Genomic DNA, 16,017 nt, shown 5'->3' with positions numbered 1-16,017 from the left:
CACATTTTAACACCACTTTTGGGAATGTCAGAGTAATTGATAGAAGGATTTAATAACCCTAGTTTTGGGCAGTGTTAGTCATAGTTCTATACTCTGAGAAAAATGATGAGAAGTTCAGGTTCAAATCTAATACTTCTTCTCCCATGTAAAAAATATGTATACAAATTTAGTGGTAATGCTTTCTGATGATTTCTATTAATAATATATTAGTATATATTTAAATGGCTTTTTAAGAGAAATGCTATTTAAGAAATTTGTGGGGGGGGTGCCTGGGTGGCTCAGTGGATTAAGCCTCTGTCTTTGGCTCAGGTTATGATCTCAGGGTCCTGGGATCAAGTCCCGCATCCAGCTCTCTGCTCAGCGGGGAGCCTGCTTCCCTCTCTTTCTCTATCTGCCTCTCTGCCTTCTTGTGATCTCTTGCTCTGTCAAATAAATAAATAAAATCTTTAAAAAAAGAAAATTTTTTTTCTAGTTGTATAGAATTTTTAGGATTTCCTTATTTCATCACATTCTCCTTTTCCATTTTAGTGCTGATTTTTCCACAAGGCAATGCCTCAGTTTCCATATCTGGAAAACAAGATTATGAGAATACAGACATGATTATAAAACATTTTATTCTAGATCCCTTTTTTTTTTTTCCTCACCTCTTCCATGTTACAAATGTTCCTTTCTGTTTGGGATATGTTACTTCTGCCAATGCAGTTTTGGGTTCTAAAATACAGAGTTAATACTTAAACTCTGTATAGTAAACAGATTTTTTGAAGATTGCCACTGGTCTTCATCAGTTACTCAGTAGGTCAACATTAAGCTAATATGGAGATAGAATTACCCACTTTAGCATTTGAGAAAGGGGGCCAGTAAAGGGCTTAGGTGCAAGGGATGCATTACACTTATAACCTTCTATCTTTGGTGTATGAGAAATAGTTCAATCATAGCATCATCGGGCTAAAGGGAATTTAAGAATTCATCTTGCTCATTCTCCTGCCTTCAGGCTAGACTGCTACTCAACTGTTTTAATGTAATATAAGTAGGGTGGGGGGTGGTAAGAATGGGGAGCATAGAAGGAAAATGGACATTTCGTAAATTCTAATTTCTCTAATGCTTCCACAATAAGGAAATACTTCAGTTATTACTAGTCTAAATATTAGTGCTATCAGTGTTTAAACAAGGAAAGAAATAGAGATAATAGGGGCACCTGGGTGGCTCAGTGGGTTGGCCTGTCTGCCTTTGGCTCAGGTTATGATCTCAGGGTTCTGGGATCAAGCCCCGCATTGGGCTCTCTGTTCAGCAGGGAGCCTGCTTCCCCCCCCTCTCACTGCCTGCCTCTCTGCGTACTTGTGATCTTTCTTTCTCTCTCTCTGTCAAATAAATAAATAAAATCTTTTTAAAAAGAAAGAAATAGAGATAATAGCTTCTCTTAACTAATGCACCTATCAAAAACCAGGACATCATAGAATTTTAGAACTAATAGTGAACTTAATAATCATGTAGTCTGGCTCCTTTTGAGAGATGAGAAAATTTAATCTAGTTTCTGTGGATATATCATAAGTGAAGATGGTGAATCAGGTTTCTATATGCTCCTATATTTGAAATCTGCTACTACGTAATCTTTTGTTCTTTTTTTGCCACTCTAAATCATCTTATAAGATGAGGAAGTATTCAGACCTTTTGACCAGTTTTGTTTTTTTCCTGTGGATCTTCTCCAAATTATTCATGTCTTTCTAAAAATGTGAAGCTTGGATTTGAATATGTACACAAATAGAATCCTAACCAATGTTGAGCACAGTAAGGTTTTTTTCACTCTTTGCATATTTTTCCATTTTAATATCTGTTAGTTGTTTATACAGCCTAACTAGTTGATTCTAATGAAAATTTTCTTTTGTTGTGAATAGCAAATGACATCTCATTTGTTCCACTTTGAAATAGCCAGTTTGACTCTGATCTAGTCTCTGAAAAGCAACTGACCTAAGCCAGAGGCTTCTTTAGAGACTGATTTAATCCTAAAGTTAGATGAAATCTGTAGTTTTTAACCTTTTAGAGGCTTTGCTTTTTTTTAAAGATTTATGTATTTATTTGAGAGAAAGAGTGTGTGTGAGGGTGCATGTGCGCAAGTTCAGGGATGGGGAGAGGGAGAGAATCCTCAAGCAGACTGCTAAGCATGGAGCATGTTGTGGGGCTAGATCTCATAACCCTGAGATCATGACCTGAGCTGAACTTGATGTTTAACTTAACCAACTTAACTGACTGAGCCACCCAGGCACACCTGGGGCTTTTTATTTCTTTTTCTTTATCTTTAAAAAAAAATCCTATGTTGGAAAATTTCCACCATGCACAAAGGCCGAGTGAATAATATGGTGAATTGCTGTGTACCAGTTACTCAGCTCCAACATTTATGAAATCATGGCCAACGTTGTGTCATTTATATCTCCATCCACTACTCCCCACCCCACACTTTAATTATTTTGGGTCATGTTTCAGCTATTTCTTTTATAGCTCTAAATAGCTATAAACATTTTATATAGCTATAAATATTTTAGAATGAATCTCTAAAAGGTAAGGACTCTTTCTTATTATTAAAGTAACTACACAAAAAACTTTTATTAATTTCTTAACACATACCTTTTTGAGAATCTGATTAAAGTTACGGACTTTTGTCCCAGAAAAATTCATACACAAATACATGTATATTTGTATATAAACATAACATTGTCAGGGTGGTTGTAGATCTGAAGTGAATTGGTAACCTCCCTCAGGTTTACTGATCCCAATTTAAGAACTCTGTTCTAGAGGATCCAATATAGTGTGATCTTCCATAGAAGGTCATACATGTAAGATTTATTCATTTAGTAGATTTTTTGGGGGGAAGTCTGTTTTATTCAAGTTACTAAAGATACAAAAACACAAGTAAGATATAGGTCTTTACAGGTTAATAGAGGACTTAAGATACATAAATAATAACAAAAATATAATATTAGGTAAGTGCTCCTAGAGAAATACAGTTTTATCGGAATTGAGAGGAGGGGTTGATTCTATTTATTGAAGGGATCAAAGTAGCATTTGAACCAACGCTTGAAGAATGGTGGAATTGGAATCGTGCTGGTAGATATGGGCGAGAGAATTCTAGGTAAGAGAACTTTCTAAGCCTGAGTCAGAAAGCAAGAGAGTGTAAGACCACTAACAAGTGTTGAGGGGTTTAGATTGATTTACAGTTAAGATGTATGAAGGACAATAGTAGAAAAAGAATGAAAAGTTAAATCGGGACTAGATGATGAGGATCTTGATCACCACGCAGAGTTTGGAGCTTTGATAAATGGTGGGAAGCAACTGAAACAGAATACGACCATGATAGTCATTCAGAAAAATTGGTGAAATGGACTGGAAGAAAGACTCAAAATTGAGAGACCTGTTACGAAGCTCCATTAAGACTCAAGTGGATATATAATGAAGCCCTGGTAGCATGAGAAATAGAGAGCAAGGGAGAACTAAAGAGGTAAAATCAGTAAGACTTAACAAGATTGCATGCTGCAGGGGAAGGAATGGTTGAAGATGACTTGGATATTTTAAGTCTGGTGATGATATTGCCATTAACACTCTCTGATGAAAACCTGCTATTTTAGCAACCCTTCACTCCAGTTGTAGCTGCTCTTGGTCTTCACTGGGATTGCTTGGGTTGGCCTTTGACCATATCATTTTCTTATTAGTCAGATCCCTTCTTGCCTCTCAACATACCTTCAGATTCCTTTCTCTCTCTCTCTTTTTTTTTTTTTCCTACTTCACTTATCTTATAAATCTGAGCCCCAGTAAATGCAACCATCCATTTTCTCCATTCTCACAGCCAGAGTATAGAGCACTGCTAGCGATACTTACATAGCCTTATGCAGTGGTATCACCCTTTGATTGCTAGCATTGGCTGAGCTCTTGACAGTACCCCAAAATTCTTTGTGTCGCTAGTCTTCTTCCTTTACCCTTAGGATATATTCTCAACTTAATTTTTTTTTCTCTTAAACATTCTTTTTGTAGCCATTTCTCTTACTCTCAGAAGAAACATTTACTACTAGTGGGAGTTTTCTCCATTTATTGTTCCCTTGCTTTATAAACTGCACTCATCTTGAATTCTGATCTTGTTGAAGAGGTGACCCTTCCATTTAGAGCTAGAACTACTACTACTTCTTCTTATTCTTCTTCTCTTCTTCTTTTTCCTTAAGATTTTATTTATTTATTTGACAGAGAGAGATCACAAGTAGGCAGAGAGGCAGCAGAGATAGAAGGGGGTAGCAGGCTCCCTGCTGAGCAGAGAGCCCGATGCGGGGCTTGATCCCAGCACCCTGAGATCATGATCCAAGCCAAAGGCAGGGCTTAACCCACTGAGCCATCCAGGCCCTCCATGGGGGCTAGAACTTCTAACTTGACTCTGGATTCCATTATGCTTCTACTTTTTTAGGAACCTTGATTGATCTGTTAGGTCTTCTGTGTCTTCAAACTCTCTCTACTAAGTTTATATAAATTGTTCAAATCCATCTGATCTTTATTTTAAAGATAAATAACATTTCCCCCATTTGTTATTTTTCCTTATCTACTACTATGCTATTACTTTCTTGCCTTTCCTTTAGAGGATGAAAAGTGCTATATGCCTAAAAGCTACTATTTATTATTCATAAATGACTTCTTGTAGTTTTGAAGATAAACCTTAACCTGTCGCCAAGGTCTTTGGATCTTCCTACTTTCTCTTTAGTCTCATTTCTCTCCTTCTTGTCTTAGTCTCTGTTTCTAGCCGTAACACAGCATAACTGATTCCTGAATATGTTATGCTCAATTAAGTTTCATGTCTTCCTAATTTGTCTTTATTTTTTCAAAACAGTTTTACTGAGATATAGTTTATGTCCCATATAGTTAACCTGTTTAAGTCCTACAATTCAGTGGTTTTTAGTATATTTGTGGAGTTGTACAATGGTCATTACAGTAATTTTTGAAACATTTTTATCATCCTTCCCAAGAAGCCCTGTGTCCTTAGCAGTCACTCCCCATTTCCTCCTACCTCTCCTTGCTGGCCCTAGGCAACTGTTTTGCCTAATTTGGACATTTCATGTAAGATAATTTGTGATATTTTGTGACTAGCAACTTTCTATAATGTAGTCAAGGTTTATCCATGTTTTAGTAATTTGTTCCTCTTTGTGACCAAATAATATTCTATTATATGTATATACCACTTTTAAAAAAATTTAGTCTATTTTTTTTTTAAGATTTTATTTATTTATTTGCCAGAGAGGGAGAGCGAGAGCACACACACAGGCAGAGTGGCAAGCAGAGGCAGAGAGAGAAGCAGACTCCCCGCTGAGCAAGGAGCCCGATGTGAGACTCGATCCCAGGACCCTAGGATCATGACCTGAGCCAAAGGCAATGGCTTAACCAACTGAGCCACCCAGGTGTTCCTGGATAGACCACTTTTAAAATAGAAAATTTATTTTGGGTGAGGAGGGTAAAGAAAAGTTTAATTGTAGTGTAGTTAATAATCAGTGCTACATTAGTTTCAGGTGTACAATATAGTGATCAACAGTCCCTTTTACTATTCAGTGCTCATCAAGATAAGTGTGGTCTTAATCCCCTTCACCTGTTTTACCTGTTGTCCTCTCCCCCCTAGCCCCACCAGCCACCTTCTGTCTGGTAACCATTAATTTGTTTTCTATAGTTAAGAGTCTGTGTTTTGGTTTTTTGCTTTTTTTCCTTTGTTCATTTGTTTTATTTCTTAAACTCGACATATGGGTCTTTCTCTGATTGGCTTATTTCACTTAGCATTATAGTCTCTAAATTCATTCATGTTGTTGCAAATGGCAAGATGTCATTCTTTTTTATAACTGGATAATATTCCATTGTGTATATTTGTGTGTGTTTGTATATTTATACTTATTTATCCATTCATCTGTCGAGGGACACGGGCTGCTTCCATAATTTGGCTGTTGTAAATAATGTTGCTGTAAACATAGGGGGGCAGGTATCCCTTTGTATTAGTGTTTTTGCATTTTGGGGGTACTCAGTAGTGCGATTACTAGATTGTAGAGTAGTTCAATTTTTTTTTTTTTTTTAAAGATTTTATTTATTTATTTGACAGAGAGAAATCACAAGTAGATGGAGAGGCAGGCAGAGAGAGAGAGAGAGAAGCAGGCTCTCTGCTGAGCAGAGAGCCCGATGCGGGACTCGATCCCAGGACCCTGAGATCATGACCTGAGCCGAAGGCAGGGGCTTAACCCACTGAGCCACCCAGGCGCCCGAGTAGTTCAATTTTTAACTTTTTGAGGAACCTCAATACTCCACCGTGGCTGCACCAGTTTGCAATTCCCATTAGCAATTTAAGAGGGTTCCTTTTTCTGTGTGTCCTCACCAACACATGTCGTTTCTTGTGTTTTTGATATTAGCTTTCTGACAGTTATGAGGTGATATCTCCTGTAGTTTTGATTTGCATTTCCCTGATGATGAATGATGTTGAGCATCTTTTCATGTGTCTGTTGGCCATCTGGATGTCTTCTTTGGAGAAATATGTTTATATCTTCTGCTCATTTTTTAATTGGATTTTTTGGGGTTTTTTAGGTGTTGAATTATATAAGTTCTTTATATATACTAGCCCTTTATCAGATATGTAATTTGCATATATCCTCTCTCACTGAGTAGGATTGTGGGTTTAATCTGCATTTCCCTGATGATGAGTGATATTGTATACCACATTTTGTTTATCCATTCATTATCTGCAAAATATTTGATTACTTCCACTTTTTAACTATTATCAATAATGCTGCAATGAACATTCATGTATAAGTTTTTGTTTGAAAATGTGTTTATTTTCGTATGTGTAGACCTGGGAGTCACATGGTAACTCTCTGTTTAACCTTTTGAGGTCTGTTTTTCAGAGCAGCTATACAGTCCCACTGGCATTGCACAACAGTGCCATTTTTTTCAAATTCTTGCCAACATTTGTAATTGTGTATTTTTTATTAGAGCCATCATATTGGATGTGAAATTGTATCTCATGGTTTTGATTTGCATTTCCCTAATGAATGATGGTGTTGAGTATACTTGTATGTGCTTATTGGCCATTTGCTTATCTTCTTTGAAGAAATGTTTATTTAAATAATGTGTTTATTAGAAAAAAATTTTTTTTAGAAAAAGAATTTTTAATTGAAGTATAGTTGGCATACAATATTAGTTTCAGGTGTACAGCATAGTGATTTGACAATTTGACAATTATATACATTATGAAAAGCTTATCATAAATACAGTTAACTACCTATCACCATACAAAGCTATTACAATATTATTGAGTATATTCCCTGTGCTGCACTTTTCATCCCTATGACTTATTTCTTTTATAACTCTGGCAGTATGTACTTCTTAATCCCTTTCACCTATCTTGCCTATCTCCCATCCCCTCTCTGCCAATGATGAGTTTCTTCTCTGTATTTATGAGTCTCTTTCTGTTTTTTAGATTCTATGCACACGTGAAATAGCATGATATTTGTCTTTTCTGTCTGACTTATTTCAGTTAGTATAACATCCCATACATTTATCTATTTTGGAGAAGATTTCCATGTTGGCAAGATTTCATTCTTTTTTTTTTATGGCTGAGTAATATTTCACTGTGTATACATACCACATCTTCTTTAAACTTTCATCTATCAGTGGACACTTAGATTGTTTCTATATATTGGCTATTTAAAATAATGCTGCAGTAAACATAAGAGTACATATATTTTTTTGAATTTGTGTTTTTGTTTTCTTCAGGTAAGTCCTTGGAAGTAGAATTACTGGATCATATAGTATTTCTGTTTTTATTTTTTTGAGGAATCTCCATACTGTTTTCCATAGTGACTGCACCAGTTTGCATTCCTCCCAGTAGTGCATGAGTTCCCTTTTCTCTACATTTTTGCCAATACTTGCTGCTTATCTTTTTGATAACAAGCCTTTCTGACTAGTGTGAAGTAATATTTCATTATGGTTTTGATTTGTATTTCCCTGATGGTTAGTGATTGTGAACATCTTTTCAAGTGTCTGTTGGCCATCTGTTTGTCTTTTTTGGAAAAATATTTATTCAAGTCCTCTGCCCATTTTTTAATAGGATTGTTTGGGGTTTTGGTGTTGAGTTGTATGAGTTCTTTATATATTTTAGATACTAACCTCTCATTGGATATATCATTTGCAAATATCTTCTCCATTCAGTAGGTTGCTTTTTCATTTTTTTCTTAAAGATTTTGTTTGTTTGTCAGAGAGGGAGAGCACAAGCAGGGGGAGCTGGAGAGGGAGAAGGAGGTTCCCTACTGGGCAGCCCCCCTCCATGTGAGACTTGATCCCAGGACCCTGAGATCATGATCTGAGCTGAAGGCAGATGCCCAAATGACTGAGCCACGCAGGCGTTCTGGTTGCCTTTTCATTTTGTTGATGGGTTCCTTCACTGTGCAAAAGCTTTTTAGTTTGCTATAGTCCTGATTGTTTATTTTTGCTTTTGTTTCTGTTGCTTGAGGAGAGAACTAGAAAAATACTGCTAAGGCCAATCTCTAAGAGTTTGCTGGCTATTTTCTTTGAGTTTTATGGTTTCAGGTCTGTCTTTTAGGTCTTTAATCCATTTTGAGCTTATTTTTTGTATATGGTATAAAAAAGAGGTCCAGTTTCTTTCTTTCTTTCTTTTTTTTTTTTGCATGTAGCTTTCCAGTTTTCCCAACATCGTTTATTCAAGAGACACTCTTCTCTATCATGTATTCTTGTCTCATTTTTTATAGATTAATTGACAGTATAAGCATGGATTTATTCCTAGGCTTTCTATGCTGTTTCATTGGTCTGTATGTCTTTTTTGTGCCAGTACCATTCTGTTTGATTATCATAGCCTTGAAGTATATAGGCCATTTGTTTATCTTCTTTGAAGAAACATTCATTTAAATCTTGTGTTTATTTTTAAAGTGGTTTTCTTTTTATCTCCTTTTTTTTTTAATCACTGAGTTGTAAGAGTTCCTTGTGTATTCTAGATGCAAGTTCCTTGTTCCTTACAAGATATATCATTTGTAAGTATTTCTCCTTGTTCCTTGAGTTGTCTTTTCACTTTCTTGATGGTGTCCTTTGAAGCATAAGAGTTTTAAATTTTGATGAATTCCACATTCAGAATTTGATGAATTTATTTTTTTTGTTGTTGCATGTGTTTTGGGGATCATGTTTAATAAACTGTTGCCCAATCCAAACTAATGATTTTCCTCTATGATATCTTCTAAGACTTTTATAGTTTAACTTTTATATGAAGGCCTTTGATCTTTTTTGTTTTTGTTTTTGAGGGAGAGAGAGACAGTTGGAAGAGTGAGGGTAAGGGGCAGATGGAGAGGGAGAGAGAGAATCCCAAGCAGGCTCCATATCCAGTACAGAGCCAGATGTGAGGCTCAGCCTCACAACCCTGAGATCTTGAGCTGAGCTAATCTGAAATCAAGAGTTGGACACTTAATTGACTAAACCACCCAGGTTCTCTGGTCTTTGATTCATTTTTAGTTAATATTTGTATATGGTGTATAGTGAGGGGTTCAGCTTCATCCTTTTGCATGTGAATATTCAGTTGTCCCAGCCCCAGTTGTTGAAAAGACTGTTTTTTCCCACACTGAATTGTTTTGGAACCCTTGTTGAAAATCAGTTGAATTAAAATGTGAGGTTTCTGGACTCTTAGTTCTGTTCCATTGATCTATAATGACTACTTCATACTTTTTCTAACCTATGATTAGAAAGCCTTATCTGCGCTCTCCACCTGACAAACTCCTATTGCATGATTCCTCTACCAGAAGCCTTCCTTTTCCCTATAGGTCTTTTTGTATAACTGCATTTTTATAGTATAGGGTTTATCACTTTACTGTGGTATGTGTGTGCATATATATATATATCTGCATATAAATAACTCCTTTAGTAGTTAGTAAACTTCTGCAAGGTAGAGACAGGACCTTCTGTATCTGATTTCCAGTGCCTGGCATGTGGTGTGCTATTAATATATTTATAGGAGGAATAATAGGAGCAGTATTGAATTTTGTTTTGGATGTGTTCATTTCTAGGTATCATTAGGACATCCAGGGGCTAATATTTAATAGGCATTTTTATTTATTAATTGAAACTTGCTTATACCTTTCTTTTTTAAAATACTCATTTGTCAAATATTTATTGGATGCCTATTGTCTATCAATCACTGTATTAGACTCTGAGGTACAATAGTAAACAAAACATCATCCTGCATTTATGAAGCTTTCATTTTAGTAGGAGAAACACGCAATATAAAATGGCTGAAGATGGTTAGCAATAAAACCATCAGGGAAATCCGGAGGCTGAAGGAGAGGTCAACACTAGTGATACAGACTTCGGAATCATCTTCACAAAGGTGATACTTGAAACTGTATAGTTACAGATGGAATGGCCAGGAGCATATAAAATCACCAAAAGACTGTGGAGAGAGAGTCTTGAGAATATCTAAAGTTAGGGGGGAAATAGTCTGAAATGTAGGAAAACCAAAAGAGTAGAACCCTGCAAACTAAGGGAAAAATACATAGAATGGTAAAGGAGTAAGCCTAAGAAAGAACCACAGGTTCAGGTTGTTAGTCATTAGTAATCTTAAGAATTAAGTTTTAGGGAACCTGCTAGAGTAAGTTTTTAAAAAATTGAATTCTGGGTACTCCTTGGTGGCTTAGTTGATGAATCATCTGATGGGTCATGATCCCAGGGTTGTGACATCTGAGCCCCATATCCGGCTTCACACCAAAAGTGGAGCCTGCTTAGGATTCTCTCTCCTCCCTCTGACCCTCCCCACCCATGCTCTTGCTCTTAAAAAAATAGTAATAATAATAATTCTAGAGCTTTTTTGAAACAGTGAAACTGTGCTGTGACTTTTTTCTTACTCTGTAAGGAAATGCTATATCCATAGATGAAGAATTTAAATGTATACATTTTGATGTTATTCATGTCTGGGGGGCTTCATTTTTTGTGTAGAATCTCTCTAAGACTTGTAATCCATTAAATTTCTTTCATTTTTAAGACCTTGTGTTTTGTTTGTTTGTTTGTTTTAAGATTTTATTTATTTGAGAGAGAAAAAGAGAGAGCACGTGAGCAGAGGAAAGGGCAGAGAGGGAGAAAGAGGAAGAGGGAAAGAATCCCAAGTAGACTCCGTGCTGAGCTTGGAGCCCAACTTGAGGCTCAGTCTCAAGACCCCGAGGAGTGCCTGGGTGGTTCAGTGGGTTAAAACTCCGCCTTCGGCTCAGGTCATGATCTCCGGGTCCTGTGATCAAGCCGCCTATGGGGTCAGCATGGAGCCTGTTTCCCCCTCCCCCTCTGCCTGCCTGTTTGACTACTTGTGATCTATCTCTTTCCCTGTCAAATAAATAAATAAAATCTTAAAAAAAAAAAAAAACCCTGAGATCATGATGTGAGCCAAAACAGAGTTGGATGCTTAACTGACTTCAGCCACGCACATGCCCCAAACCTTGGTATTTTTTTAGTTTCTTCATTCTTGCTATCAGAATGTATGTCTTCTTGGGTTAAAAATCATTGACCATTGTATGAATAACTGGTATGTGTACTTATAGACAGTTGAATTTGGTCCACTAACTTGTAACTGTTCTTTTTCTTTTTTCATTTTTGATTAGTGACAGAAATGTTGGTAAATGTTCTGAGTATTTGCTCTGATGATGAACTGATGACTGAAGGTGAAGACCAGTTTGATGGTATGATTTTTCATTTTACTATTTTTTTATTGTGAAATGGTATCTTTTAACTGCCCAGCTTCAATACACACTCTTTTGTGATCAAATGTAGTTATTGTTCTCAAATGGCTATGCCAATTGATAAGAGTCAAGACATTTTCTTAGATACTGTTTAAGATTTTTTCTTAGCGATTTTACCTTTTTTCAGTTGGTATGGGGAAGATGAATTTTGGGAAAAGGGAAATTTGGAAGAACAGAAGGAAAGGAAAATGGAAAGTACTAAAGAATGTGGTTCTTCATGAATATGGACACTGCTTAGAGGGAGAATAAAAATGCTTTTTGTTTCATTGGTACATTGTTTCTTCTTAGTGCATCAGAAACATACCAGAACCCCCAGTGTTGTTGTCACTGTTTTTTTCCCAAAAACTCAAGTAGGCTGTTCCCAACCTATGAGTGGTTGTGTTCTACAAGACCACTTACTGGTTTAATTTGATTTTCAGAAGCATCTTTTCCATAGAAACAAGGTTAAATATGGCTGTTTGCTCTCCTGTAAGCCAACCAGTGCACTGATGTACATTTATAGTATAATTTAATACCATAAAAACAAAATTCCTTTTATTTTTATGTCTTGAAATTTTTATTTAAGACTTTAATTTAAAACTTTTTAAATATTTTTTAAACTTTAAGTCATTGAGAAACAGAAACGTAAACATCTTAAAGCTGAGAACTATTTATTTCCTTCTATATGCTGCTCACATCTTTGTTGCAGCATTCTTTTAATAGTTGTAATCCGTATGTAATTGTTTCCATATATTAAACATGGTCTACATTTTGGTACAACTTAATAGCTACATATTTCTAAGTATATTAATATACCATAATTTTCATAGTTAATCTCGTGTTTTTGTCATTTGCGTTGCTTTCAGTTGTCCTTATTATGAATAGCATGCAATGCATATGTTTATACAATAGTTTTTTTCTTGGGATAAATATCTTGAAGAGAATTATGGACTTAAATATGTGTTTTAGCTTCCTTATTTTAGCTATGAACTGCCAGATTACTTTGCAGAAGAATTGGACCAATAACGAAGTACTTTTAGCAATGAATCCATTGACCTCTTTCTCCACAGTCCCAGCTCATTGAGTTTTGGTCATTTTTACTTATTTTGCTTGGTAGCTACGTAATAGTGAACTACACTTGGTTTAACTTAAGATTTCTTTGATTTCCTAATGATTTTTAATTTAAAAAAATTACTGTCTACTTTTTCAAGTGTATAAACTGTATATCTTATTTGACTACTTAATTAAGTACAATCTGAGTAAAAGCTATTTAGAAATTTCTCTGCTTGCAAACAGATTTAATTCTTAAACACTTTTGTAAGCCCATTTGTTAAAAGTACAAAGTGACTGTACAAGTGTCTCCTACTGCCATCTGTTGGTGGCAAGCAAAGATACGCTTTTTTTTTGTTAACTGAATAAGTTTTTTTTGGTTAACTGAAATAAATTATATCCATTCGTTTTTAGTTTCGATAATAGGCCTTAGTGAATAATATTTTTTTATTTTAGTTCTCCTTTTGTTTGTGTGGAAGTTTTAGCTCTACCATATTTCATTGTATTTGTCTTTTATGTAAAATTTTTAAGTAGTTGCAGTTAAATACTTTTTCCCTATTCTGCCACCTTTTCCCTTTTCTCTTGTTAGACTAGGTCTGGGTTCAGACTCTAGTTTCTCATAGTTGTTATATGACCTCAGGCAAATTTTTTAGCTTCTGAGTCTTATTTTGTTTATCTTCAAAATGAAGATAATGGTACCTACTTCATAATCTTACAGGTGTTGATATAATGACTGAAATAATTTTTGGTTCATAGTTTACTTATTTCTTCAGATAAAGTTTTCTGTTGTATGTCAAATTCTGTGAAATATCAAGTAATAGTTTTAATCGGTATCTCATTAAATCTATATCTGCATCTAGGAAGTTTTTATTTTATTGTTCCAGTTTTTATTATATGTGCTGCCGAAGTGGGCACTAGGAAGTTTTAATATTTACTTCTCTAAACTCAGATCAAGATCTCTTGCTCTATATAATTAGTTCATCTACTATAATTACTACATTTAATATATTTAATGTACAATTATTCCATTTAAAAATCACATAGTTTTTCTCTGAAAAAATCTGTTATTGTCAAGTTAAATTAATACTATAGGATTTTATATCCTTATTACAACTGGTGTCTTTTAACATATATTCTGTGTGTAAGGTATATATTATATACTTGTGGGTTTATCATATGACAGCTTGGATCAGCAGAATTATTTCCTACAGTAATTTTTATTTAGTTCTCCTTAACATTTAAAAATGTCATTTGCATAAGGCTGATACTGTTATTTATTTTTCTACATTTTACTTTTATTTTTTAATTTTTAAAAATTTGTATCAATATCATTAATAGTGATTTTTTTTAAATGTATTTTAAGTAGTAATGACAGGTAATGCTTTAGTCCTCTTCCTATAAAAAAAAATTTCCTTGTTAAGTCCGTTACATTTGGTTTAGATACTTACGATTTATACGAGGACAGTGGCTGAATCACTTGGGATTCAACCAGGAATATGTATAAAATTTTACTACATTCCAAATGAGATTTTATGTATCTAATTAACATTTTCCTCTCAGTGATAAATTATGCTTATTTATCCACTTGTCATATCATTCTTTCACTCCAAAGATGAATTAAGTTTGCTCATTAAAGAGATTTTGTAGCTGTGTAATTTTGGAGAAGTTAACTTAACCTCCCAGGATCTTTTCATCCATGGATTGAAGGAGTAGAAAGGAAATAATTTTAAAATTTGGTAAGCTGTCATTTATGACAGTGTTTCTGTGTGAAAATACACTGAGTTCCAGCTTTGAATACTAGAAATAGATCTCCCTTCACTGCCAACATAGCAGGTATAATTACTCCTCATTTGTTCACCCTTCCATACCAAATATTAGAAGTAGATACTCCAAGAAAATTTTAAGAATATGAATCTGGGAGTTTGTATGGAAGAATGAGAATGGCTTGGGGGAGACCATTGAGGAATGGAGGAATTGGGAGATTAGGGTAGATACTAGGATGGGATAGGGAAAAGAGCTGCTGGAACTGGGTTTATTTCCCTTCCTTAGTCATATTCCCATACTTCTTTCCCTTAACTCTGTATATCTTTTCTCCTTTCCTTTCACTATGATAGCATGCCTTTCATACTCTCCTTCCTTTTTTCCTGTTCAGCAGTAGAACCATTCAGTGAGCTGGGCACAGGGAGAAATCTGACTTAGAAAGAAAACTTGATGGTGTAGGTATTGTTGTGGAGGCAGAATAAGAGTTTAGCTTTTCTGTGGGGAAAGGGAGAGAGCAAGAATGGAGATATTCCAGTGGCAGGAAGGAAAGAATAGTTTTTGCATATTTAAGGTGAGATTGGTTGGGTAAAGGAGTAAGACTTAAGTGATGATCCTTGGTATTCTGCGGTGTTTAATGTATACGTGGAGTTATTTTTAAAGGCAAAAATTTGCCTTTAAACAAAACAATTTGCCTTCAAACAAAACATTGCATGTGTAAGTGCACAGAGCATTCCTTTTAGAGGTATTATTTAATCATTAAAGAAAATTTCTGAACACTGATTTCTGTGATATTTAGAATGCATACTGTTTTTTTCAGATATTTATCTTTTTTCTTGAGTTTGGTAAAGGAAATACAGAATCCACATGTGTTACAGTTTTACTAAACTAAAACTTTGCATTTCCTGTAATGGAATCATGTATCTTTGCATTAGAATGGAGGATATGGAAAGCTCAAATGAAACATTTCTGCTGCCTACTCTTAGAGCTATTACTTGCTTTGAAGCAGTCTGTTGCTATTTCTGCAAAAAGATGTCCCTCCAGCTCCCAGATTGGATTGGGAACGAAAGCACATACTGTTGATCCTGAGTATGTGCAAAAGTTCGAAATTATGTGTTCTTGTTATTATGGAGTGTGGGAGGCTTAGCCTTTCTGTTATTCTAAGTGGGTAAGATTTTCCATTGAGGTAGTTTATAAAGTTACCTACATTTTTCTGTATATACTACAGATTTTGCAGATGTTGGTGTCCTTGAAGAACCACATGAGTTTGTATATCATTTGTGTCATTACCCTTCACTTAACATACTCCCATGGGTGACACATTTCCTTAGGGGTATCAGTATAAATGTGCGATTGTTGTTTGCACAGTCTTTTATCAGTCTTATGTGTTTTCACGTGTTTTTTTTTTTCTGTCCCTAATTTGTCTACTTTCATCAAATATTATAGTCATTCT

The 16,017-nt window shown here is 35.1% G+C and overlaps 1 protein-coding gene across 7 annotated transcripts in view; it reads left to right on the top strand.

The window, feature by feature from the left end:
• Positions 1-16,017, top strand: part of PPP3CB (protein phosphatase 3 catalytic subunit beta) — a 54,581-nt gene that overhangs the window by 26,849 nt on the left and 11,715 nt on the right. For all 7 annotated transcript variants that reach the window (XM_045083485.1, XM_045083486.1, XM_045083482.1 and 4 more), the window contains exon 10: positions 11,640-11,717. In XM_045083485.1, coding sequence (XP_044939420.1) covers positions 11,640-11,717 — 78 coding nt within the window. The remainder of the gene's footprint in view (positions 1-11,639; positions 11,718-16,017) is intronic.

Source organism: Mustela putorius, unplaced genomic scaffold (assembly GCF_011764305.1).
Source record: "Mustela putorius furo isolate JIRA1106 unplaced genomic scaffold, ASM1176430v1.1 tig00000698_pilon_pilon_pilon, whole genome shotgun sequence".
Lineage (NCBI taxonomy): Eukaryota > Metazoa > Chordata > Mammalia > Carnivora > Mustelidae > Mustela > Mustela putorius.
This window is presented reverse-complemented; position numbering and strand designations above follow the sequence as displayed.